The following is a 26,947-nucleotide window of genomic DNA, read 5'->3' on the forward strand; positions in this document are numbered from 1 at the left end:
TGGCTTTGCTATACATTCTCAGGATGGTGACATTCTCAGCATGGGCATTCATTAGCCAATCCTAGACGCCCTCAAGAGTGTGGTGGGTCTGGTAACACCACATTTTTCACCACCAATTTCCATGATATTAATAATGCTTCTTTTATGATGTAAAAATGATTTTGACCCAAGCATGTCAGAAGTTGCAATGCAACACTGGATCAATTTGCCGTGTCCCTGGTGGTACAACCCTTGTCTCACTCAGCCCAGTGAATGCAAGCGTCTGCTCCACCTGTTACCGCATCCTTATTGTTTTTACTGCCCAGGGCGACAGTGGCTAAGATGAGAGGACATCATTTTAAGGTGATTGGAAGAAGGTATAAGGGGGATGTCAGGGGTAAGTTTTTTTTTTACACAGAGAGTGGTGGGTGCGTGGAACGCACTGCCTGCAGAGGTTGTGGGGGCAGATACATTAGGGACATTTAAGAGACTCTTAGATAGACACATGAATGATAGAGAAATAGGGGGTTATGTGGGAGGGAAGGGTTAGATAGATCTTAGAGCAGGATAAAATGTCGGCACAACATTGTGGGCCGAAGGGCCTGTACTGTGCTGTAGTGTTCTATGTTCTGTGTTATTTTACAGATGTGCCAACTGTGACTCTGCCAGATGTGCGCTCCTCCAATTAACCTTTTAGGTAGAAATAAGCAGCAAAAACATCTGTCCACCTGGACCCTTCCAGTCCCTGGAAACCCTTCCAGGATCATTCCGGATGGATGATTACAACATTTCCATCCAGACTCACCAATTCTCAGGAACTGAATTATGAACACGTGCTATTAAAACAAAGAATTAAAAGTGCTCAAACACTGCACACCTCAAAATGTGAAAGTACTTTTATGATCAAAATCAGAGAGATGTTTTCTTCAATTATTACAGGCCCCAAAATCCTAAAGTGTGTTAAAAAGTGTTCCCTGAGCAATGCTAATCAATTATTCATCCCATACCAGTGATTGAGATAAAAACAATGACCTTTTTGATGGAAGATTATCAGCCTGAAACGTTAACCCTGTTTCTCTCTTCACAGATGCTGCCCGATCTGCTGAGTGTTTCCAACACTTTAGTTTAATACAGAATATAGAACAGGAACAGCACAGGAACAGGCCCTTCAGCCCACGATGTCTGGGCCGAACACGATGCCAAATTAAACCGTACATGATCCATATCCTTCCATTCCCTGCATATTTAAAAACCTTTTAAATGCCACTACCGTATCTGCGTCCTTTCATATTGTCTATGAAACCATCGCAATACTGACCACCTCCTGTTTATAATCTCCCCACCTAACCAGTAAAAGGGGAGAACATTACTAAAAAATATTTTCCTAACTTTACAAGTCCCAAATTTAACTCGGTAACACCGAAGGAATTCCTGTGAGATCATGACATGATACAAACCATATTGACTTGAGCTTTTGGGTTCTAAGTTCCCATAGACTTTACAGGTGGTGTACAGTCTAGGAAAAAGAATTCAATGAATTTTAAATGTTATCAATAAAAGCCATTATGGCAGTGAGGTTGTAAACTTATAAGCTGATGGCATTGTTGATATAACGGGAAAACAGGGCAACTGGTCAATTTTTGGTATTTTATCAACCTGACCCTTGGAGTAAAAGCAAACCCTAGTTGATCACTAAAATCTGGCTTGAATGCAGATCTCCAAAGATACCTTGTAAGTGTGGAATAAAGGCAGTGAAGGGTCCGCCAACCATCAATTCACTCTTTGCGTCAATTCCCCACCTTTGCAAAATCCTATTGCCAAACAGGCAACACCTCTGGTTTGTCTCAGCCCCGAAACAGCTGCGCTCTTTGTCAGCTTAATCACTGCGAATTTTGCCAACTCTACAAGCTAAATAAAGGCCACCAAAGTCTAGTTTTGTTTGACACTTTACTGTGTTTCTGGGTCCCATACAGCTTTTTGCACCTCCTGCTGCCAGGTTTTTTTCTCTTTCTTTGACAATATTTTGTAAAATGACCATCATCGACAAATATAATAAAAAATTCATACTTGGAATGGTGCCCAAGTCAATATATGGGACGTCAGCTGTCCGCTTCTCTCTGTTCTTGGCTATCAGGAAAACACCAAGAAATGACAGCATACACCTAGGAATATTGAAACAAGACATTACAGCACTAGTGAAGACAAAACATGCTCTCCATCTGAATTCTGACATCTCACACAATTCTCAAACAGTTCGAGTTTGCAAAAGTTGTTCACACATGCAGTCACTTTTTGAGAATTTACTGGATAGGAAAGCAACTTTGCAAAACCCATTGCAGGCAAGCCCAGTGTTACAGCAGTTTGGGTAATGGAAATTCGCCTTACGGAATTCACAAACCATCTGAGACACAGAGCGAAGATTTGCTCTCATGGAGTTTGTGTGTAAATTTTTATTTTATTTTCAGCTCTCATTTCTTGACGTATGCACAGACGATGTGGCTTCATGACAGAATCATAGAGCACAGAAACGATCCTTCAGTCCAACTCTCCATGCTAACCAAGATGCCCATCCAAGCTAATCCCATTTGCTCACATTTGGCCCATACCTCTTTATTATCCATGCAATTGTCCAACTGTCTTTTAAATGTTGTTAATGTTGTCACCCACTTCCTCCGACAGCTCGTTCCATATATGCACCATCCTGTGTGTAAAAAATGTTGCCCCTCAGGTTCCTATTAAATCTCTCCCCTCTCACCTTAAGCCTATGCCCTCTAGTTCTTGATTCCCCAACCCTGGGAAAAAATGTGCAAATTCACCCTATCTATGCCCCTCATGATTTTATACACCTCTATACAATCGCCCCTCAGTCTCCTACACTCCAAGGAAATAAAAGTCCAAGCCTGCCCAACCTCTCCCCTGTCGTGTTATGGAAAATTGCGACATGGACGGTTTTCCGGGAACTCAACCCCTCTGTGATACGGGAGTCGTCTGTACAACATGTCCCAGCTTAAATTCCAACTTGCGAAGGAGGAATGAGACACTTGGCTGTTGCTGTCACTTACCCAAACAGGAACATGAAGACATTGAGTAAAGCAGCACCATAGAACTCCTGATAAAATATCACACCTGCAATTAAACAGAATTTAAAAATAAACTCTTCTACATCACAGAAAGGGGCATTCAGGCTGGAGAACATCTTCTACCCCACTGTTATCAGACTCTAGAACAGACCTCTTGTACAATAAAGATGAACTCCTGATCTCCCAATCTGCCTCGTCATGGCCCTTGCACCTTATTGTCTGCCTGCACTGCATTTTCTCTGTAACTGCAACACTACATTCTGCCTTCTGTTATTGCTTTTCCCTTGTACTACCTCGATGTACTGATGTACGGAATGATCTGTCTGGATGGCATGCAGACAAAGCTTTTCACTATATCCCAGTACATGTGACAATGATGAACCAATTAGCAACGAAAGTGAACATGCAGATGAAGCAAGTGATTAATGCAGCAAATTTGCACTTCAGCCTGTTTGAAATGAAGGCTGGTTCTTCACTGTACTTGGGAAAATAATAAACCAATTCCCAGTTACGAATTCTGTCCCCCAGGAAGCAATACACCAGTCCCATTCATCTCTCCTTATTCCCCTGCAGACCCTCGGTTCAACAAACACATTCACCCTTCCACTATATTAAATAATGAGACAACTCACTGCACACGCTCCAAACTTCATCACAACTAGTGCCTTGATTAATAACTCTCTCAACTCGTTCAGTTCTGATGCCAATCATTCCAGTTACAATAAGTGACAGATTCGCTGTGCTCAGGGCTTCCATTATCTGTTCTCACTGAACTTTACCTGTGATCACCAGGACTAAATACACGTCTGAGTTGACTTCACCTCTTCACACTCCTATAAAAACAAATCCGTGCATGCGGACATCTCTGGCCTCGTTAGCATTTATTGTCCATCACTAATTTCTCTTGAGTTGAGGAGAGAGTTAAGAGTCAAACAGCCTGGAGTCACGTGTACACCAGATCTGGTAAGGAAACCGGACTTCCTTCTCAGAAAGTTGGTTGTGGGCTTTAGGACAATCTGCTAGTTTTATCTTCACCACTACTGAGATGAGGTATTTAATTCCAAATTTACTGGTGCTGTGTTGAGATTTGATCTTTAGATCAGAATCAGTCAGATTTATTATCACCGGCCATGTGTTGTGAAATTTGTTGTTCTGTGGCAGCAGTACAGTGCAAGACATAAAGACATTAAAAATTACTACGTTACAACAAAAAATAGTGTAAAAGAGTAATAACAAAGTGGTGTTCATGGACTGTTCAGAAATCTGATGGCCAAGGGAAAGAAGCTGTTCCTAAAGCATTAAGAGTAGGTATTCAGGCTCCTGTATCTTCTCCTCGATGGTAGTAACGAGAAGAGGATATGTCCCGGGTGGTGAGGGTCCTTAATGATGGATGCTGCCTTCTTGAGGCACCGCCTCTTCAAGATGTCCTCAGTGGTGGGGAGGGTTGTGTCCATGTGGGAACTGACAGAGTTTACAACCCTCTGCAGCCTCTTTTGATCCTACACATTGGAGCCTCCACATCAGGCGGTGATGCAACCAGTCAGACTGCTCTCCACCGTACATCTACAGAAATTTGCAAGAGTCTTTGGTGACGTACCAAATCTCCTCTACTTTGTTAGGAGCCGCTGGCATTCCTTCTTTGTGATTGCATCAATGTGTTGGGTCCAGGACAGATCCTCTGAGATGCTGACGCCCAGGAACTTGAAGCTGCTCACCCTTTCCACCGCTGACGCCACAGTGAGGACTGGTGTGTGTTCTCCCGACTCCCCCTTCCTGACGTCCACAATCAGTTCCTTGGTCTTGGTGAGATTGAGTGCAAGGTGGTTGTTGCGACACCACCTCGCACTCAATGTCAGCATGACTGGAAGTTTGGACTCTAGTCTATTGATTTAATCATAGGGTTATACCACATGGAAACAGGCCCTTTGGCCCAACTTGTCCCTGCTGACTAAGATGCCTATCTATGCTGATCTGCCTGCATTTGGCATTATACCACAAAAGCCAATGAGATAAGCTCGGTATAACCAGCAGCTGATATTCCTGCATGTGCTAAGTTATAGCTACTCACTTGCTTACTTATTACAACACAAAAGGAGACCATTCAGCCCATATGTTGGCTCCCAGCAGTCCCATTCCCTCTGCTTATATTCCCCTGAATATTATTCCTTCCCACATACTCACCAACTCCCCCTTTTGATTCTCTTTGCCTTTTACTGACACTTGGGGTAATTTACAAATAAACTACCAGCATGGCTTTGGGACGTGGGAGGAAACCGGAGCACCCAGGGGAAACCCACGCGGTCACAGGGAGAGCGTGCAAAGTCCACACAGACAGCACCCGAGGTCAGGATTGAAGACTGAGCTGTGATGAAGAAGCACTAACTGCTGTACCACAGTACCACCTCAGCGAAGGAGAATTCTTGCTCTAGTGTCGTTATTGTTTATTATGCTCACATGTAAATTATGTATAATTTATGCTAATTTATGTTAACTTATGTTTGTCTTTGTCCTGTAATGTACTGTGCTGCTGCTGCAAAGTGCTAATTTTCGTGGCATTTATGCCCCGTGTATCTACTCTGCCTATGACAATAATAAATTTGAAGTTGAATTCCTCGGTCATAATGTCCGACCAAACCTCTGCCATTGCTTTGGGCAATTATTAACCAAATTAATAATCTCTGTCATCTAACTAGCCTCTCATTCACAAAACTTCATAATCCCGAACTGGAAGAGATGAAATTCTCTGCTGAGATACTGTGAACAGTGCAAAGAAACTGATGTGAACAGAACAAATTTCCTTTTTAGAAATTTCAGCAAAATATATATGTTACACACACAAGCACCTGCTGTTACAGAATCCCTGGTTGGGTCGTTCATTATTTCCCTTGTCTGGGTCCAGAATGAGGTGAGTGGAGGGATGTGATTTTAAAATGAGAGTCAGACCATTTAAGGTGATCATTGAAAGGCCGAGGAAGTCTTGAGCCCTCTGCCCCACAATGTTTCGAGGCAGCAGGCCAACTTAAAATCAAGGTTTCTCAAAAAGCCAAAAAAATAATGCTGGAAATTTGAAACAAAAAGATAAAATGCTGGAAACACTCAGCAGGTCAGGCGGTATCTGTGGGGAAAGCAACGGTGTTCGTGTCTCAGATCAAATGACTTTTCCTGAGAGATCTGATGAGAGATCACTGGCTTGGTGTATGAACTGTGATTCACTCTCCACAGAGACAGATTGTCCTACTGAGGACTTCCAGAATTTCCTATTGATAGATAGATAGCACAAGAGACTGCAGATGCTGGAACCTGGAGCAACAAACAATCTGCTGGAGGACCTCAGCGGGTCGAGCAGCATCAGCGGGGGAAAAGGAATTGTCAGTGCTTCAGGTCGAAACCCTGCATCAGAAACATCAATTCCTTTTACCTCACAGATGCTGAATTCCTGCGGTTGCCGTGCAGGTTGATAGGGTGGTTAAGAAGGCGTATGGTGTGTTGGCCTTCATTAGTTGGGGGATTGAGCTCAAGAGCCACGAGGTAATGTTGCAGCTCTATAGAACTCTGGTTAGACCACATTTGGAGTATTGTGTTCAGTTCTGGTCACCCCATTATAGGAAGGATGGGGAAGCTTTAGAGAGGGTGCAGAGGAGATTTACCAGGATGCTGCCCGGATTAGAGAGCATGTTTTATGAGGAAAGGTTGAGCGAGCGAGGGCTTTTCTCTTTGCAGAGGTGACTTGATAGAGGTGTATAAGATTATGAGGGGCATAGATAGAGTGGACAGCCAGCACCTTTTCCCCAGGGCAGCACTGGCCAATACCAGAGGACACCCGTTTAAGGTGAATGGAGGAAAAGTTTAGGGGAGATGTCAGAGGTAGGTTCTTTACACAGAGAGTGGTGGGTGCCTGGAACACACTGCTGGGGGTGGTGGTAGAGCCTGATACAATAGGGACATTGTACAGGCACTTGGATAGGCACATGGATGTAAGAAAAATGGAGGGTTATGTAGGAGGGAAGGGTTAGATTGATCGTGGGGTAGGTTTATATAGGTTGGCACAACATTGTGGGCCAAAGGGCCCGTACTGTGCTGTACTGTTCTATGCTCCTCCAGCAGATTGCTTGTTGCTCCTATTGATAGATTTTTGTTAGGGAAAAGTGTTCTGCATTGTGGAACTGAGGCAAGTGAATGTGGATCAGTAGGTTTAGGGCTGAATGGCCTCCCTTGATTCCTATGTAGTACCCAGGGCACACCCATAAAGTATGGAACTAACTCGATGTCTATACAGCAGGGTTGGAATGTAATGATGTGTTACCAGGACAGCAGTACAGTACCAGGACCTGCCCATTCACAAACTTCACAAACCCGTCCATTCACAGGTCCAAATCCTGGAACTCCCTCCCCAACAGCCCTTCTCACAGCTCCCGTCGGGCAGGAGAGACAGAAGCCTGAAGTCCCGCACCACCAGGTTCAGGAACAGCTACTTCCCTTCAACCATTCGGTTCTTGAACCAGACGGCACAACCGTAATCACTGCCTCAGTGTGGCAACACTAGGACCACTTTGCACTATAATAGACTTTTATTTTTTAATTGTGTTCTTTCTTGTATAGTTTTGTATAATCTGTGTTTTTCTTGTAAATGTTGTGTATCTAATGCTATGTGCCTGTGATGCTGCTGCAAGTAAGTTTTTCATTGCACCCGTGCACACATGGACTTCTGCATCTGACAATAAACTCAACTTTGACTTCACCACCTGGACTGCAGTGGTTCAAGGTGACTCACTACCAACATCTCAAAGGCAGTGAGGGATGGGCAATACATTCTGGTCTTGCCAGCGATGCTCCCATCTAAAAGAAGCTATTTCATGGACAAGATAGAGCGGAAAGGCCAAATCCCTTGCTTAATAAAGTGGAAAGAAATCTTTCAATTTAATGCAATCCCACTCTCTTATTCACCCTCACAAGAAAACAAAGACATAGCTGGTATGTTGTGGCAGAATAAATGCTCCTTGTCCTATTGAACAAGTCAGACCTGGTTTCCGTAACTAAATTAGTAGGTTTGGCAGTACCAGTAACAATAATCAACCGACTGGAACATTCTCTCGAAGATAACATCCCTTCACTGTCACATACGACAACATAGTTGGGGACATATAAGAAAGACTTAATTGAACTGTTGGCTCCAGATGTGGTAGGATATGGAATAGTTATAGGACATAAAAGACATTAGAAGGACCACAGGCTGTTCCTAAAACAATTAACCTCTGGGGAATGCAGGGAGTTCAGGGAGAAATGTTAGGCTTCTGAACACAATGGCCAGGAATATGGCCACTAATGTACAACTGACCTTTGGAGGGACGTGGTGTTGGTCGATTGAACGACAATCTGTTATGATTGGATACTGACCAGAGTAAGAAATCTCACCTTCGATTGGCCAAGAAGTAATAGCTAACTGTTTGTATATTGGTCAAGAAAATGCTCGTCCATGATATGCAACCTTAGAATTTAATGAGACAGGCCACACGCAAGAGTATAATAATCACTGTATGGATTGTGATTTTCAAGTCCCTCCTGGATTTCTGTATCTGAGCGGCTCCCTTGCATATGCTCAAACAAATTGGTGAACAAAGCCACTTGAGTTACAACTGATTAGTACAGAGCAGAGAGGGCGCAGAGGGTAAATGGAAGTCCTACAACCCCCTTCCAGATGGTAGTCGATTTATCAGCAGGAAGATAGACAAATGCGGGATCCTACCTGCAATTATGGCACTGGTCGTAAAGAAAACAAAGTTGATTGGTACCACTTCCGTTGCATTGTAGAGGCGCATGGCTTGGTTCAGAAACCTACGAGGAAACACCATTGTTCTAGTTAAGCAGAAAGAACCAGAATTTGCTCACAGATTTGGTGACCTGGAGAGTTTCATTTCAGAGCTTCACACCCCAATGAAGGAAGGAAGTCCGGCACTGACAGTGTTTCAGGATAATGGGGTCAGTCACGTAGGAAAGAGATGAGGAAGAATTTCCTGGAGTCATACGCCAAAAAAACAGCCTTCAGCCCATTATATCCATGCCAAACATCAAGTACCCATCGACACTAAACTCATTTACCAGCACTTGGTCCGTGGCCTTCTATACTTTGCCCAGATACGTCTTAAAGTTTGTGAGGGTCTCTGCCTCCACCACCATCTCACTCAGTGAGTTCCAGATTCCAACCATCCTCTGGGTGAAAAAGTTCTTCCTCAGATCCCCTCTTACCCTAAACCTTGATCCTCTAGTTTTTGATACCTCTATTAAGGGGAAAAGTTTCCCACCGCCTACCTGGTCTATGCCCCTCATAATTTTGTACACCTCTATCAGGTTCCCCCTCGTTCTCCTCCGCTCCAAGCAAAACAAACTCAGCCTGTCCAGTCTCTTCTCATGTCCCAGGCAACATCTAAAATGGACTTTTTTTGTTCTAATCGTGTTCTTTCTTGTAAAAATTGAGTATAATTTATGTTTTTCTTGTCAATACTGCTTCTATGATGCTCTGTGCCTGTGATGCTGCTGCAAGTAGGTTTTTCATTGCACCTATGCACACATGGACTTGTGCACGTGACAATAAACTCGACTTTGACATCCTGGCAAATCTCCTCTGCACGCTCTCCAGTGCAATCAAGACCTTCTTGTTGTGTGGTGTCCAGACATGTACACAGTGCTCCAGCTGTGACCTAACCAAACGTTTTGTAAAGTTATACCATAACTACTCTGCTCTGTTCTGTACCCTGGCTACTGAAGGTTAGTATCCTGTACATCTTCACCGCATTATCCCTGTTCTGCCACCTTCAGGGATCCCTGGACTTGTACACCCTGAGGTCCCTCTGTTCTTCAGTACTTCTTAGGGTCCCACCATTCAGTGCACATGTCTTATCCTTATTAGTCCTCTGAAAATGCACCACCTCACATTTATCAGGATTAAATTCCATCTGCCATTGCCCTGCCCGTCTTCCCAAAGGTCAGAGAAGGACCAGTCACAATATACCCAGAACACAGAACATAGGAAAATACAGCACGGAACAGGCCCTTCAGCCCATAAGACCGGAATGGATGGATTTTGTTTTACTCAGGGAATCAGAGGATGTGGAGATCGGGTAGGAAAGTGGAGGTGGCACAGGATCAACGTCCTGAATGAATAGGTTCGAAGGGCCGAAGGGCCTACTCCTGCTTCTCTTTCTCATCGTCTTATCTCCATTTTACCATATGGTAAAAACCAAAACACATAAACAACTTGGTCACAGATGCAAAAATCTGTAAGTAGTTTGCGATCCTGATTTCTTGCAATTCACAAGGTCACGAGACGAAGGAGCATTCGGCCCATCGAGTCTGCTCCGCTACCTCACCATGAGCTAAACTATTCTCCCATCTAGCCCCAATTCCCGGCCTTTTCCCCATATCCCTTGATACCCTGACTAATTAGATACCTATCAATCTCTGCCTTAAACACCACCAATGATCGGGCCTCCACAGCTGTATGTGGCAACGAATTCCATAAATCCACAACCCTCTGGCTAAAGGAATTTCTCCTCATTTCTGATCTAAATAGGTACCCTCTAATTCTAAGACTATACCCTCTAGTCCTGGACTCACTCACCAAGGGAAACAACTTAGCCACATCTACTCTGTCCGTACAGCAATTGGACCGTACGGCAACATTGCACCATCTCCCTCACTGCGGAACACAAACCAATGCTAAAACAGTCACACATTGACAGAGGCCGAGAGGCAGGTTGGATTGAAAGGCTCGGATTAGGCCACCCTGTCCGACACGTTTTCCAACGAGACTTACTGTACTTGGAAAATGCAGGACACGATCATGATGACAATCATCAGGTAGAAGATGGGGTACTGGAGCTGAAGCTGGCCTTCGATGGATGTGGTCACCATGCCTGCCACTGCCTTCACAGAGATCACCGTCAGCGAGGCTGGAACGCACAACCAGACGGGTTATTGGATGAGAAGCAGTAAAACTAAACAACACAAAGGCATTGGGCAGGCTTGGGTGGGGCACAGCAGGTAGTGCTGGTGCCTCACAGATAAAACTTAATATGAAGTTCAGGTTCAAGTTGATTGCCCTGTACCTACGTACCCAGGGTATAAATGCCATGAAAATGAGCTTTTTGAGCAGCAGCTCAGTACATTACAGATATGACAAATATAAGACACTCACCAACTTTTATCGATGCACCATAGAAAGCATCCTATCTGGACGCACCACGGCTTGGTATGGCAACTGCTCTGCCTGAGACCGCAAGAAACTGCAGAGAGTTGTGGACACAGCCCAGTGCGTCACAGACACCAGCCTCCCCTCCCTGGACTCTGTCTTTACCTCTCGCTGCCTTGGCAAAGCAGCCAGCATAATCAAAGACCCCACCCACCCGGGTCATTCTCTCTTCTCTCCTCTTCCATCGGGTAGAAGATACAGGAGCCTGAGGGCACGTACCACCAGATTTAAGGACAGCTTCTGCCCCTCTGTAATAAGACTATTGAACGGTTCCCTTATATGATGAGATGGACTCTGACCTCACGATCTACCTTGTTGTGACCTTGCACCTTATTGCACTGCACTTTCTCTGTAGCTGTGACACTTTACTCTGTACTGTTATTGTTTTTACCTGTATTACCTCAATGCACTCTGTACTAACTCAATGTAACTGCACTAATGAATTGACCTGTATGATCGGTTTGCAAGACAAGTCTTTCACTTGTACGAGTGACAGTAATAAACCAATACCAATACCAAAATAAATTAACATAAAGTCCTCATGACTTACACAACAAAATAAACATGATGACATTAATACAAGTTGAGGGAAATATAATTCGAGGTAGAATCCAGGAACACGGGTTCGATCCTGACCCCTGGTACTGTGTGTGTGGAGTTTGCACATTCTCCCTGTGTCCCTTCCTCTGGGACAGTCTACCATGACCCGAGTGTGGGAGGGAAACAGGGATAACCTCAATCCTAGAAAAGCACGGAGAGATTGTTCAGGGGGAAGCTGTGAAGATTTGACTCAGCTCTTACCCAGTAACGAGGACATCAGCAGTAAGATTACAATGTGGTTCAGATGTCTTCTCTTATTGAGATACAGCAAAACGCTGAACAACAGAAACTCCAATGTCTGCAAGAAAGCAGAAAGAAAACAGCATGGTCATGGTGCTGTGCACGTGTAGCTCCACCCAAGGTATTCCCTTCATTAAAGAAAATTATCCAGAAACATATTTTGGGGTTTGAAACTGGGCCTGAGCCTGCATAGAACACAGAACATAGAACACTGCAGCACAGCAACAGGCCCTTCAGCCCACCATGTTGCGCCGGAGTAATTAAGCTAATGATGCCTAATTACACTAATCCCTTCCACCTGCACACGGCCCATATCCCTCCATCCTCTGCACATTCATGCACCTATCTAAGAGCCTCTTAAACGCTATCGTATCTGCCTCCACCACCACCCCTGGCAGCGCATCCCAGGCACCCACCACTCGCTGTGTAAAAAAACTTGCCCCACACATCTCCTTTGAACTTTCCCCCGCTCACCTTAAATGCATGCCCTCTAGTAGTAGACATTTCGACCCTGGGAGAAAGATACCAGCTGTCTACTCTATCTAGGCCTCTCCTAATTTCATAAACTTCTATCAGGTCTCCCCTCAGCCTCTGCCGCTCCAGAGAAAATAACCCAAGTTTGTCCAACCTCTCCTCATAGCACATGCCCTCTAATCCAGGCAGCATCCTGGTGAACCTCTCCTGCACCCTCTCCAGAGCCTCCACATCCTTCCTGTAATGGGGCGACCAGAAGTTAATGCAATTCTCCAGATGCAGCCTGAGGTGACTTTGAAATTATGTGGGTGAGGCGGTCTCTGAAAGTGAGTAACCATTGGAGGAGCAAAACCATGAATGCTGGAAGAACACAGACAGTCAAGCATCTGAGGGAAGAGAAACCAGTTAACATCTCAGGTTGAAGACCCTTATGTGAATCCATGAACACTACCTCATTATTCCTTTTTCCTTTTTTTTGCACGATTTACATAGAACATAACAGCACAGCACAGTACAGGCCCTTCAGCCCACAATGTTGTGCCGACACTTTATCCTGCTCTAAGATCTATCTATCCCTTCCTTCCCACATAGCCCCCCATTTCTCTATCATTCATGTGTCTATCTAAGAGTCTCTTAAATGTCCCTAATGTATCTGCCCCCACAACCTCTGCCGGCAGTGCATTCTACGCACCCATCACTCTCTGTATAAAAAACTTACCTCTGACATCCCCCTTATACCTTCCTCCAATCACCTTAAAATTACGTCCTTTCATGTTAGCCATTGTCGCCCTGGGAAAAAGTCTCTGACTGTCCACTCGATCTATGCCTCTTATCATCTTGTACACCTCTATCAAGTCACCTCTCATCCTCCTTCTCTCCAAACAGAAAAGCCTTAACTTGTTCAAACTATCCTCATAAGACATGCTCTCCAATCCAGGCAACACCCCGGTAAATCTCCTCTGCACCCTCTCTAAAGCTTCCACATCCTTCCTATAATGAGGCGACCAGAACTGAACTCAATACTCCAAGTGTGGTCTGACCAGAGTTCTATAGAGCTGCAACATTACCTCATGGCTCTTGAACTCAATACCCTGATTAATGAAGGCCAACACACCATTACGCCATTTTTTACCCTGGGAAAAGATTCTGACTGTCTACCCTATCTATGCCCCTCATAATTTTATAAACTTCTAACAGGTCTCCCCTCAGCCTCCGATGCTCCAGAGAAAACAATCCAAGTTTGTTCAACCTCTCCTTATTGCAAAGGTTATGAGAGGTGTAGAGAGGGTAGATGATCAACATCCTTTTCCAGTTGTAGTGGTATTGTTTGCAGGGATACACCATATTTACTTTTACAATATGTATAACTTTTATGTCTTTGCATTGTATTGCTGCCACAAAACAACACATTTCACATCATGTGCGTCAGTGATAATAAATCTGATTCTGATCCTGATCATTGTTAAACATTAGAAGAAAGCTGGGTGGTCAGGGAGACCAATCAGAACAAGCCACTTAATGTGCATTAGCTTCCTCATTACAATTAGTTATCTAAACTATTCACTTGTGATATGTGGGCATTAAGGCCAGAAACTCACGCAGACACGGGGAGAACGTACAAACTCCTTACAGACAGCGGCCGGAATTGAACCCAGGTCGCTGGTGCTGTAATAGCATTACGCCAACTGCTACACTACCAAGCAATTTGTTCATAAAGCACAAAGGGGAGTGGAAATCTACTCCCGCCAAAAAGCTGGGGGTCTACTGAAAGTCAAAACTGGGATTGATCACAGTCACGGAGTCATACAGCACAGAAACAGACCCTTCAGCTCCCATCTCCATGCTGAACCTTTTGACCATCTATACTAATCCCATTTGCCTGCATTAGGACTGTATCCTTCTGTGCCTTGCCAAAGTGCCTGCCTAAACGCCTCTTAAATGTAATGACTGTGCCCGCTTCCTCCACCACCTCTGGCAGCGAGTTCCAGATATCAGCCACTCTCTGTGCTAAAAACCTTCCCCCTCAGGTCCTCTTTAAAACACCTTCCTCTCACCTTAAAACTACAGCCTCTTTGGGTATATCCCTACAAACAATACCACTGCAACAGGAAAAAGGTTTTGATCATCTATCCTCTCTATGCCTCTCATAACCTTTGCAATAAGGGGAGGTTGAAGAAACTTGGGTTGTTTTCTCTGGAGTGTCAGAGGCTGAGGGGAGACCTGACAGAAGTTTATAGAATTATGAGAGGCATAGATAGGGTAGACAGTCAGAATATTTTTCCCAGGGTAGAAAGGTCTAATACTAGAGGGCATACATTTAAGGTGAGAGGGGGAAAGTTTAAAGGAGATGTGTGAGGCAAGTTTTGTTTTATACAGAGTGGTGGGTGCCTGGAACAGGCTGCCGGGGGAAAAAGATACAATAGTGGTGTTCAAGAGGCTTTTAGACAGACACATGACTATGCAGGAAATGGAGGGATATGGATCATGTGCAGGCAAATGGGATTAATTTAATTTGGATTCATGGTTGGCTCAGACATTGTGGGCTGATGGGCCTGTTTTTGTGTTGTACTATTGGAACATTGAATAGTACAGCACAGGACAGGCCCTTCGGCCCACAATGTTGCATCAATGTTGTACTGTTCCATCGAGTCATAGAGTAATACAGCACGGAAATAGGCCCTTCGGCCCAACTTGTCCATGCAGACCATGGTGCCCACCTCAGCTAGTCCCATTTACTCATGTTGGACCCATATCCCTCTAAACTTTTCCTGTCCATGTATTTATCCAAATATCTTTTAAATATCATTATTGTACCTGCCTCAACCACTTCCTCTGGCAGCTCAGTCCATAAACCCACCACCCTCTGTTTGAAGAAGTTGCCCCTCAGGTCCCCTTTAAATCTTTCCCCTCTCACCTTAAACCTATGCCCTCTAGTTTTTGGTTCCCTTTTCCTGGGAAAAACGCTGCCTGCATTCACCCGATGTTCTATGTCCCTGCATAATGCCATCGGGTCAGCCCTCAGCCTCCTTCACGCCAGGGAAAACAAGCCTAGACTTCCGATCTCTCCCCATAACTAAAGTCCTCCAATCCAGGCAACATCCTGGTGAATCTCCTCTGCACCCCAATCACATCCTTAATATTGGTTGGTTAGGGGTATTGAGGTAAAACAGACATCTCAGCCTCTTGAGAACATAATTGATAGGGAGGGGCAGCAGTAGTTTATATGGCCCCTTGAGCCATCCCCACTGTCCAATGAGATCATAGCTGATCTCTCTCCTGCCTATAGCTTTCAACCCTTAAGTCGCCACCTTAAACCTGCTCAATGATTCGGCGGCCACAGCCCTCTAAAGTGGAGAACTCCAGGGATTCAAGGACCTCAGGGAAGAAACTCCTCCTCATGGGTAATCCCTATTCGGAAACTATGCCTCTAGCTCTAGACACCCCACAAGGGGGAACGTCCTCTCAGTCGCCTTCAGGATCAATAAGATCACCTCTCATACTCATATACTCTCGCATTTCCTTACGACATGGAAGGAGACCATTTGGCCCGTCGAGGCAATGCTGGCATTCCCATTCATCCTACTCCTCCACATATTTCCCTGCAACCTCACCCCACCCAATTCTCCCGCCCCCTACCTGTACTGGGCCACCTAACCCTCCTGATGCAGGGTTTCTGTTGCCCATTCCTTTCCCTCCGCAGATGCTGTTCGACCGCCAAGTTCCTCCAGCAGACCGTCTGTTGTAGCACGTCCTGTGGGAGGAAACTGGAGCACCCTGAAGGAAACCCGTGCGGTCACCGGGGAGAACATGAAAAGTCCACACGTTCAGAGAGCGTCTGAGGTCAAGAATGAACCTGTGTCACTGGAGCTGAGGGGCAGCAGTGCTAACCGCTGAGCCAATGTGCCGGCCTCCTGCGCCAGCTTCAGCAAGGGACATTCTATCCTCAAAATATATCCACTTGCTCTTCCTCCCTTTCTCAATTTCTCCTTTTCAAATAGAAATCAAATTTATTTTTGGAAGTTGCAGCTGAACCTGCTTCCAACATCCTTTCAAGCATCACCAGGGCGTTAACATATCGGACGACCTGTCCTGGGCCCAGCACACAGATGCAATCACAAGGAAGGTGCACCAGAGTCTTTACTTCCTTAGAAGGTTAGGGGGGGCTCGGCTTGTCACCGAACACTCTAACAAACTTCTACAGATAGGTTAGCGTAACGCCATTACAGCGCCAGTGACCCGGGTTCAATTCCGGCCGCTGTCTGTAAGGAGTTTGTACGTTCTCCTTGTGACTGCGTGGGTTTCCTCTGGGTGCTCCGGTTTCCTCCCACCTTTCTTTTGCAAAGATGTACGGGTTAGGAAGTTGTGGGCATGCTACGTAGGCGCCGGAAGCATGGCAACACTTGCGGGCTGCCCCCAGAGCACTCCACGCAAAAAGATGCATTTCACTGTGTGTTTCGACGTACATGTGAATAATAAAGATATAAAGACAAAGATGTACTGTTGAAAGTATCCTGACTGGTTGAATCACGGTCTGGGACGGCAGCTCAAATGCGCAGGAACGTAAGAAGCTGCAGAGAGTGGTGAGATCTCCCCAATAACATCATGGGATATGGACCAAACGCAGGCAAATGGGACTAGCTGAGAATGGCACCTCGGTCAGCATAGACGAGTTGGGCCGAAGGGCCTGTTTCCCTGCTGTATGACTCGATAGAACAGTACAGTACAGGAACAGGCCTTTCAGCCCACAATGTCTGTGCTGACCATGAATCAAGATTACACTAATCCCATTTGCCTGCACACAATCCATATCCCCACCACTCCCTGCATATTCATGCGCCTATTTAAAAGCCTCTTGAACACCACTGTTGTATCTGCTTCCACCACCATCCCTGGCAGCCCGTTCCAGGCACCCACCCCTCTGTGTAAAAAAACTTGCCCTACACATCTTTAAACTCTCCCCCTCTCACTTTAAATGCATGTCCTCTAGTATTTGACATTTCTACCCTGGGAGAAAGATTCTGTCTACCCTAGCTATGCCCCTCATGATTTTACTGGCACATCCCTTCCCAACAACCAGGCCATGCCATCTTCTCGCAGCTACCATCAGGCAGGAGGTACAGGAACCTGGTGTCCCACACCACCAGGTTCAAGAACAGCTACTTCCCTTCAACTATTCAGTTCCTGAACCAACTGACACAACCCTAATCACTACCTCAGTATAGCAACACTATGACCACTTTGAGATCACTTTGAACTAAAATGGACTTAATCTTGTTTTTAATTGTGTTCTTTCGTGTAAAAATTGTGCATGATGGTACTTAATGAATACTTTACTTCAGTATTCCCTATGGAAAAGGATCTTGGTGATTGTAGTGAGGACTTGCAGCAGACTGAAAAGTTTGAGTGTGTAGATGTTAAGAGGACATGCTGGAGCTTTTGGAAAGCATCAAGTTGGATAAGTCGCCGGGACCGGATGAGATGTACCCCAGGCTGCTGTGGGAGGCGAGGGAGGAGATTGCTGAGCCTCTGATGAAGATCTTTGCATCATCAATGGCGACGGGAGAGGTTCTGGAGGATTGGAGGGTTGCAGATGTTGTTCCTTTATTCAAGAAAGGGCATAGAGATAGCCCAGGAAATTATAGACCAGTGAGTCTGACTTCAGTGGTTGGTAAGGTGATGGAGAAGATCCTGAGAGGCAGGATTTATGAACATTTGGAGAGGTATAATATGATTAGAAATAGTCAGCATGGCTTTGTCAAGGGCAGGTCCTGCCTTATGAGCCTGATTGAATTTTTTGAGGATGTGACTAAACACGTTGATGAAGAAAGAGCAGTAGATGTAGTGTATACGGATTTCATCAAGGCATTTGATAAGCTACCCCATTGCAAGGCTTATTGAGAAAGTAAGGAGACATGGGATCCAAGGGGACATTGCTTTGTGGATCCAGAACTGGCTGGCCCACAGAAGGCAAAGAGTGGTTGTTGATGGGTCATATTCTGCATGGAGGTGTGCCTCAGGGACCTGTTTTGGGACCCATACTCTTCGTAATTTTTGTAAATGACCTGGATGAGGAAGTGGAGGGATGGGTTAGTAAGTTTGCTGATGACACAAAGGTTGGAAGTGTTGTGGATAGTGTGGAGGGCTGTCAGAGGTTACAGCGGGACATAGATAGGATGCAAAACTGGGCTGAGAAGCGGCAGATGGAGTTCAACCCAGATAAGTGTGAAGTGGTTCAATTTGGTAGGTCAAATATGATGGCAGAATATAGTATTAATGGTAAGACTCTTGGCAGTGTGGAGGATGAGAGGGATCTTGGGGTCCCAGTCCATAGGACGTTCAAAGCAGCTGCACAGGTTGACTCTGTGGTTAAGAAAGCATGCAGTCCTTCATCAATCGTGGAATTGAATTTAGGAGCCGAGAGGTAATGTTTCAGCTATACAGGTCCCTGGTCAGACCCCACTTGGAGTACTGTGCTCAGTTCTAGTCGCCTCACTACAGGAAGGACGTGGAAGCCATAGAAAGGGTGCAGAGGAGATTTACAAGGATGTTGCCTGGACTGGGGAGCATGCCTTATGAAAACAGGTTGAGGGAACTCGGCCTTTTCTCCTTGGAGCAACGGAGGATGAGAGGTGACCTGATAGAGGTGTATAAGATGAGGAGAGGCATTGATTGTGTGGCTAGTCAGAGGCTTTTTCCCAGGGCTGAAATGGTTGCCACAAGAGGACACAGGTTTAAGGTGTTGGGCAGTAGGTACAGAGGAGATGTCAGGGGTAAGTTTTTTACTCAGAGAGTGGAGTGTGTGGAATGGGCTGTCGGCAACGGTGGTGGAGGCGGATACAATAGGGTCTTTTAAGAGACTTTTGGATAGGTACATGGAGCTTAGAAAAACAGAGGGCTATGGGTAAGCCTAGTAATTTCTAAGGTAGAGACATGTTCAGCACAGCTTTGTGGGCCGAAGGGCCTGAATTGTGCTGTAGGTTTTCTATGTTGCTATGTTTCTATAACTTATGTTTAATTTATGTTTTTCTTGTGAATGCTGCTTATCTGATGTTATGTGCCTGTGATGCTGCTGCAAGTAAGTTTTTCATTGCACCTGTGCACACATGTACTTGTGCATCTGACAATAAACTCAACTTTGACTTTGGTCTCGACAATCACTGGAACCAAGTGCTAATTCCCCTCTGGAATTTGGGATCCTCCTGAGCTCTTAGCACGAGACAATAAAAGGTCACACCCTTTGTCCAATCACTTCAGTTTTCTGGGGACAGTGTCCAGTAGTCATTGGGTTACAAGACATACAGTAACAGAAGGTGAACAATGTCTGCGATAGACTGTCTGTGCCCCACCGTAGTTCACATAATCCCTTACCAAGTAAACCAAGAACTCCCAGCTAACAATGTAGTTCTGGATCTTAATGGCTGTGATTGCCTGTTGACCGCTAATGGCAAAGGTCACTAGAAGGTAGGTTCCCAGAACAGCCAGCGATCCCCCTGCAGAGGAAGCAAACACAACGCATCTTTAACACATTTAACGGACCAAGTCCAATCAGTATTACGTCACTGCCCGATGTTAAATGCATAACTGGGAATTGCTTCTCTTCCCCTGGAGTGAAACACGGCACCGATCATTTCAGGTGGTATTGGGTCGATCTGTAAGTACATCTGGTCACTTTCTGTCATGAGTCTCCCTCGCATCCCTACAATAGTCTCGCATGCGATGATGTCATTCCCCATGCATTGCTGCTGTTACAGCACTCTGAGTGAACTTAGTCCAAGTTCTCCAGAAAAGAACCATTGCTGGGCATTCCCAATTCTTTTCAGACTGCAACCTGTATCAGGTCCTTCGTCCTTCGTACACCCACGCCCCCAATAACCCCTCACAGTCACTCCCCCCACCCCCAAATCACTTCAGTTCCCCAACCCCGCATCCTCCCAAGTCTGGGATCTCCGATCAGTCAAGACAGAATCTCGGTCGTTTGTGCGTGACCTTGACTTCCATCAGCTCCACTCTGAGCCCCCTGTCCCTGCCCCATTGCCGATCATCAGCCCAAACTCCAATCCTCAGTTGCTGTCTCTCTCCCCTCCTTAAATCAGAACACTCCCCACCCCGACCCCTGACTCAAGGTGCAGTAGTAATCCATTTCCCACCCTCCCCCACAATTTCAAGGCACAGACTGACCCCTTCTGTCCGTCAGACATGGTCCAATTGGGCTTGTGCTTGCTGGCCACCTCCACACCCCCCTCCTCGCCCAACCTTCCCGATTTCCTGGGCAGCAAAGATCCAACCCTGAGAACTTGCGACCAAAGCGTGCATGACTGAAAGAGCCACCACCTCCACCACAACACTCGAGGGTTTATGAGGATGTTGCCAGGACTTGAGGGACTGAGTTATAGGGAGAGGTTGAGCAGGCTGGGACTGTATTCACTGGAGCGTAGGAGACTGAGGGATGATCCTATAGAGGTGTATAAAATCATGAGGGGCATAGACAGGGTGAATGCACTCTTTTTCCCTGGGTTGGGGAATCAAGGACTAAAGGGCATAGGTTTAAGGTGAAAAGGGCGAGATTTAATGGGAACCTGAAGGGCAACATTTTCACCCAGAGGGTGATCCGTATACGGAATGAGCTGCCAGAGGAAGTGGTTGAGGCAGGTACATTAAGAACATTTAAAAGACACTTGGACAGGTACATGGATAGGCAAAATTTAGAGGAATATGGGCCAAATACAAGCAAGTGGAACTAGCTTAAGTGGAATTCTTAGTCAGCACAGAGGAGTTGAGCCAAAGGGCCTGTTTCCGTGCTGTATGACTCTGTGACTCCATGACGAGTCACCAGTAAACAAAGGGAGTTATCACAGCCTCAACTCAGAGACAAGTTAGAACATCCAACTCACCACCATGAGGAATATGATCAAAATGACAGTGGAGTGTGGGAGGAGACTCCAATGTAGGCCAGTGACACCCATTGGCTGTTTTCCCTGCTCTGATTTTAATGTAATTCAAATTAAACATCGGCTCACATTTAATCCCAATCTCTGGGCTGCTCGCAAATCTTACTGTGCAAGAGCTGGATGCGTGACCATTAACCCAGGACAAATGCTTCTCTTGCTTTTACAGGTAATTGTCTCACACGTATTCACTTAAAGCATCTCTGGGGTAGCCACTGACTCCAGAGTCATGAACAAAGGGACAAAACAAGGGGCCCGTCATTTAAAACTGAGGTGCATAGAAAGTTCTCGTCTCAGAGGGTGGTGAATCTCTGGAATCCTCTGCCCCTGAGGCCAGATCATTGGATACGTTTAAGGTGCAGATAGATAAATGTTTGAATGATCGAGGAATTAAGGGTGAGGGGGAACTAGTACAGGATTTGAGAACTAGTACATAACTAGTACAGTTGATGGGGAACTAATACAGGAAAGGAGGAATCCATAGATCAGCCATGGAGACACGAGAGACAGCCGATGCTGGAATCTGGAGCAACACACAAAAGGTGCGGGAGGAACTCAAGAGGGTCAGGCAGCATCTGTGGAAGGAAATGGACAGTCGACACTTCAGGGTCGCTACCTGAAAACCTGAAACGTCGACTGTCCATTTCCCTCCATAGATCAGCAATGATTATATTAAGTGGTCGGGCAGGGACCTGGTGGCCTACTCCTGCTCCTATTTTCTGGTGTTCTCGAGACAAATCCACAGGAGGGAAGGGAGAAAGTTGATGAGCTTGTGGGTTACAGGGGAGTAAGTGGGCGAATGGGATTGATGGGATCGCTTCAAGACCAGGCATGGACCTAATGGGCCAAATGGCCTCTTACGTTGTAAGACGTTATGAGGAATATTTCTGCTAACCTACATGGTAGCGTAATGCTACTTACAGCGCCAGTGACCCGGGTTCAATTCCGGCTGATGTCTGTAAGGAGTTTATACGTTCTCCCCGTGACTGTGTGGGTTTCCTCCGGGTGCTCCGGTTTCCTCCCACATTCCAAAGGCGTACAGGTTAGGAAGTTGTGGGCATGCTATGTTGGCGCCGGAAGCGTGGTGACACTTGCGGGCTGCCCCCAGAACACTCTACGCAAAAGGTGCATTTCACTGTGTATTTCGATGTACATGTGACTAATAAAGGTATCTTATCTTAAACAGAATATTATAGAAAATATGAGTTACCCAAGATATCTGAAGAGCGCAGTTTTTCCTTCAGGAATACCACCGAAATTGCTGCACTCGCTAAACGAAAAATAATATTGTTTGGTATTAGTACGGGGTTCACACACTTGTCTCATCAGGAAGCAAAAGGAACAACAATTCGTTGGTGCAGACACTGGTTCTACGATCACTATCTTCCACCGTTGGAAACTTACCAGATTCAGTAAAGGTCTTCTTGGGCCGTCCTGGAGGTATACATCCAGGGGAAAAGTGCTCCCACCTCCTGGGCTGTGGGTTCAAATCCCACTCCAGACACTTGAGCACTAGGGTGCAGCCAGATCGCCAGAGGTACTGAGACCAAAGTACACTCTAGTCACGCAGTAAATGGGTGGTATACTGACAGCTTCGTGTTGTACACTGCTGAAATCCAGCTCGATTGATTCGATAGAGCCAAATTTTAGAATACGATGCACCACTGTTGGTACATTGAACATTTACCATAAATGGAGAGATATGGATCATGCGCAGCAGAAGAGATTTAGCTTCATTTGGCATCATGTTCGGTGCAGACATTGTGGGCTGAAGGGCCTGTTCCTGTGCTGTACTGTTCTATGTTCGATGTTAAATGGCTGAGGACTAATTTTATCCCATTATCTTTTGCAGGAAATTTTAAAATAAAACTCTGCCTGTCCTAGAACACAGAACAGAACAGCACAGGAACAGGTCCTCTGACCCATGATGTTTGCACTAAACATGATCAAGCTCAGGTGGACACCTTGGTCGGCATGAACGAGTTCCTTGAGCAGATTGTCTGTTGCTTACCCCACTGTGATAAGACTATTGAACGGTTCCCTTACACGATGAGATGGACTCTGACCTCACGATCTACCTTGATGTGACCTTGCACTTTATTGCACTGCACTTTCTCTGTAGCTGTGACACTTTACTCTGTACTGTTATTGTTTTTACCTGTACTACCTCAATGCACTCTGTACTAACTCAGTGTAACTGCACTGTGTAATGAATTGATCTGTACGATCGGTATGTAAGACAAGCTTTTCAATAATAAAATTGACAATAATAAACCAATACCAGTACCACGTTCCAACCTACAGTCTCTCGTGTCACCACATTACAGGCTGTTGTGCTCCTGGGACATCCCAAGGTTGTCTGTGTGTTGAACACCTGGGAATAACTTTCTGTTTATTCATGTCCATTGCTGAAAATTGCCCAGATCTCCACAACCTGAGAATTTAACTCCCATCCCTCCTCTGTGTAGCACCCTCCCTGTGCAGTCTCCCCCCACCCAATCCCCATCCACAGGAAGCAACAACAGGTCTGGACGAGGGAGGGAGATTGCAGGTAGCAGGGAATACGACGGAAGGGTCCCAGACAGAAAGAGGTGGCTGTCAAAGCAATTAGACTGAGAATGGACAGGTCCAAATACATGGACTCATATCTGCAACCTCCTCCACCCTACAACCCTGAAAGACTTTTGCCCTCCCCTCATCCCACCCCCTTCAGCGGCCCTGAACTTTATCAATCCACCATTCATGACCTTGCCTTCAGTCCCAAGCTCTGGAACACCCTCCTTAAATCTCTCTCCTCCTTCAATGCCCCACAAACCTTCCCCTCTCTGACTGGACACCTGGTCTGGTCTCTCCTCGTGCAGCTTGGAATCCAGTTTCACACTCAGAGCTGTGAGAACATTAATATTTATTCAGGAACTGGTCACACAGATCAACAATTCTAGTCAGCAATCCAACCCAGTGCAGCAGTAATGATTTTTATCATGGGTAACCATAGAAACAAGGGAGTTATTTGAAGCTTCTCACTGTGATCACGTTGGGTTAACTTGATTGCTAATGAACTAGTCAGTGTAAAACAGTACAAAATAACTATACCAACATTTGAGTGCCGTACAGAGGGAGTGCTGCAGTGACACAAATACTGTTTTATCAGATTAAAGCAAAGGTTCCATCATAGAACTGTACAGCACAGGAACAGGCTCTTCAACCCACCATATCTGTGCTGACCATGATGCCAAATTAAACTAAATCTCTTCTGCCTGTACATGATCCATATCCCTCTATTCCCTGCATATTCATGGATCTGTCTAACAGCCTCTTAAATGCCAACATTGTATCTGCCTCCACCACCACTCCTAGCAGCACATTCCAGGCACCCACCACTCTCTGTGTAAAAAAACTTGCCCCGCATATCTCCTTTAAACTTTCCCCCTCTCACCTTAAATGCATGTCCTCTAGTACTTGACATTCCTCTCCCTGGGAAGAAGATTCTGACTGTCCACCCTATCTATGCCTCTCATAATTTTATAAGCTTCTATCAGGTCTCCCCTCAGCCTCCGACGCTCCAGAGAAAACAACCCTCTAATCCAGGCAGCATCCTGGTAAACCTCTTCCACACCCTTTCCAAAGCCTCTACATCCTCCCTGTAATGGGGCGACCAAAACTGCACGCAATACTCCAAGTGCGGCCTAACCAAAGTTTTAGACAGCTGCAACATGACTTCCTTACTCCTATACTCAGTATACTGGCCGATATTTATTTCCCAATCAATAGATTGTGCTGTTTGTGGGAGCTTCCTGTGCAAAAATTGGTTGCTGATTTTCCTTCATAAAAATTTTAAAGTTTTTCACTGGTTGTAAAGTGCTTTCTAACGCTGCAAGTTTGTGAAAGGCGCTACAGAAATGCAAATCTCTATTTCTTTAGGCTACTCCTGTTTGCAGATATATTTACGGATGTGAGCAGCTGTGTCCTTCTCCCGTTGCAGCTGTCTTCGACTCCAAAGGAACAGAGAGTTTGCTGGCTTCTTCACTTGTCCAGGTGCCCAGGAATCAGAAGGCACTCAGGTAGGACAATGTTCAGTGGGACTTGGGCCGAGGCTGTGGGCACTGTGACAGGGTGCTGCACTTCTCTATCCTTGACAACCTGTTGCCTGAGGTTCAGGTCAGGTCCAGGGGTCTGGTGGCGGGAGCGATGGCTGAGGGTGGGGTTGGGGAGGAAGGTACAGTGCTCAGTCAGAGAGTATCTGATGGACAGGGAGGGGTCAGGAGGGGGTCTCTCGGATGAAGGTAGCAGATGTTTTTTGTCCTCCCCTCCCCCCATGGGGGGCCTGCCTCCATACCTTTGACCCATCCCCAAGTGGATCTGCTCTCCCCTCCTCCCACGCACCTGCCTATCACTATCTCCTACCTGCATCTACCTATCACCACCTTGTGCCCACCCCGCCTCCCCTCTTTTGTCCACCTATCACTGCTCTGCTTTTCCCTCCTATATATTGGGCTTCCCCTTTTACTATCCTAAATCCTGAAGGAGGGTCCTGACCCGAAACTCTGACCGTCTGCTTTTCCCCACGGATGCTGCCTGACCCGCTGAGTTCCTCCAGCATCTTGTTTCTTTTCCCCATCGAGATCCCGGCATCAGCAGTCCTTTGCTTCTTCGGATGAAGTTTAACCTGGGGATGGTGGGGGCTGGGCAGGGTCGTCGCTATGGGAGGTCATTGCTATGGGAGGTTGTCAGGAGTGATTGGGTGTGGTCAAGGATCAAGCATGGATTGCAGGTCTGGACTACTTTGTCAAAGAGTCATACTGCATGGAAACAGGCCCTTCAGCCCAACTCATCCATGCTGACCAAGATGCCTACTGAGCTAGTTTCACTTGTCTGCATTTGGCCCATATCCCTCTAAACCTCTCCTATCTAATACAGCTGTCTAAATGTCATTTAAATATTGTAGTTGTACCTTTACCACTTCCTCTGGCAGCTCTTTCCATACACCCACCACCCTCTGTGTGAGAAGTTGCCTCTCACGTCCCCTTTAAATCTTTTTCCTCTCACCTTAAACCTATGCCCCCTAGTTTTACAGTCATAGAGTTGTACAGCATGGAAACAGGCCATTCAGACCAACTTGTCCGTGCTGACCAAGTTGTCTACATGAGCTAGTCCCATTTGCCTGCATTTGGCCCAAAACCCTCTAAACCTTTCCTAACCATGTACCTGTCTAAATGCTTTTTTAAATGTAGTAGTTGTACCTGCCTCTACCACTTCCTCTGGCAACTCACTTCTTAGACCCACCACCCTCTGTATGAAAAAGTTGCCCCTCAGATCCCTTTTAAATCTTTCCCCTCTCACCTTAAACCTGTGCCCTCTTGTTTTAGACTCCCCTACCCTGGGGA

The 26,947-nt window shown here is 45.9% G+C and overlaps 1 protein-coding gene across 2 annotated transcripts in view; it reads right to left on the reverse strand.

The window, feature by feature from the left end:
* Positions 1 to 26,947, reverse strand: part of LOC127574473 (NIPA-like protein 2) — an 83,062-nt gene that overhangs the window by 4,814 nt on the left and 51,301 nt on the right. The window contains exons 4-10 of one of the 2 annotated variants that reach the window (XM_052023500.1): positions 22,774 to 22,833; positions 19,987 to 20,108; positions 12,106 to 12,202; positions 10,870 to 11,005; positions 8,803 to 8,891; positions 3,042 to 3,105; positions 2,047 to 2,141 (exon numbers count right to left, since the gene is read on the reverse strand). In XM_052023500.1, coding sequence (XP_051879460.1) covers positions 2,047 to 2,141; positions 3,042 to 3,105; positions 8,803 to 8,891; positions 10,870 to 11,005; positions 12,106 to 12,202; positions 19,987 to 20,108; positions 22,774 to 22,833 — 663 coding nt within the window. The remainder of the gene's footprint in view (positions 1 to 2,046; positions 2,142 to 3,041; positions 3,106 to 8,802; positions 8,892 to 10,869; positions 11,006 to 12,105; positions 12,203 to 19,986; positions 20,109 to 22,773; positions 22,834 to 26,947) is intronic. The other variant, XM_052023501.1, reaches the window with a different exon arrangement.

Source organism: Pristis pectinata, chromosome 9 (assembly GCF_009764475.1).
Source record: "Pristis pectinata isolate sPriPec2 chromosome 9, sPriPec2.1.pri, whole genome shotgun sequence".
Classification (NCBI taxonomy): domain Eukaryota; kingdom Metazoa; phylum Chordata; class Chondrichthyes; order Rhinopristiformes; family Pristidae; genus Pristis; species Pristis pectinata.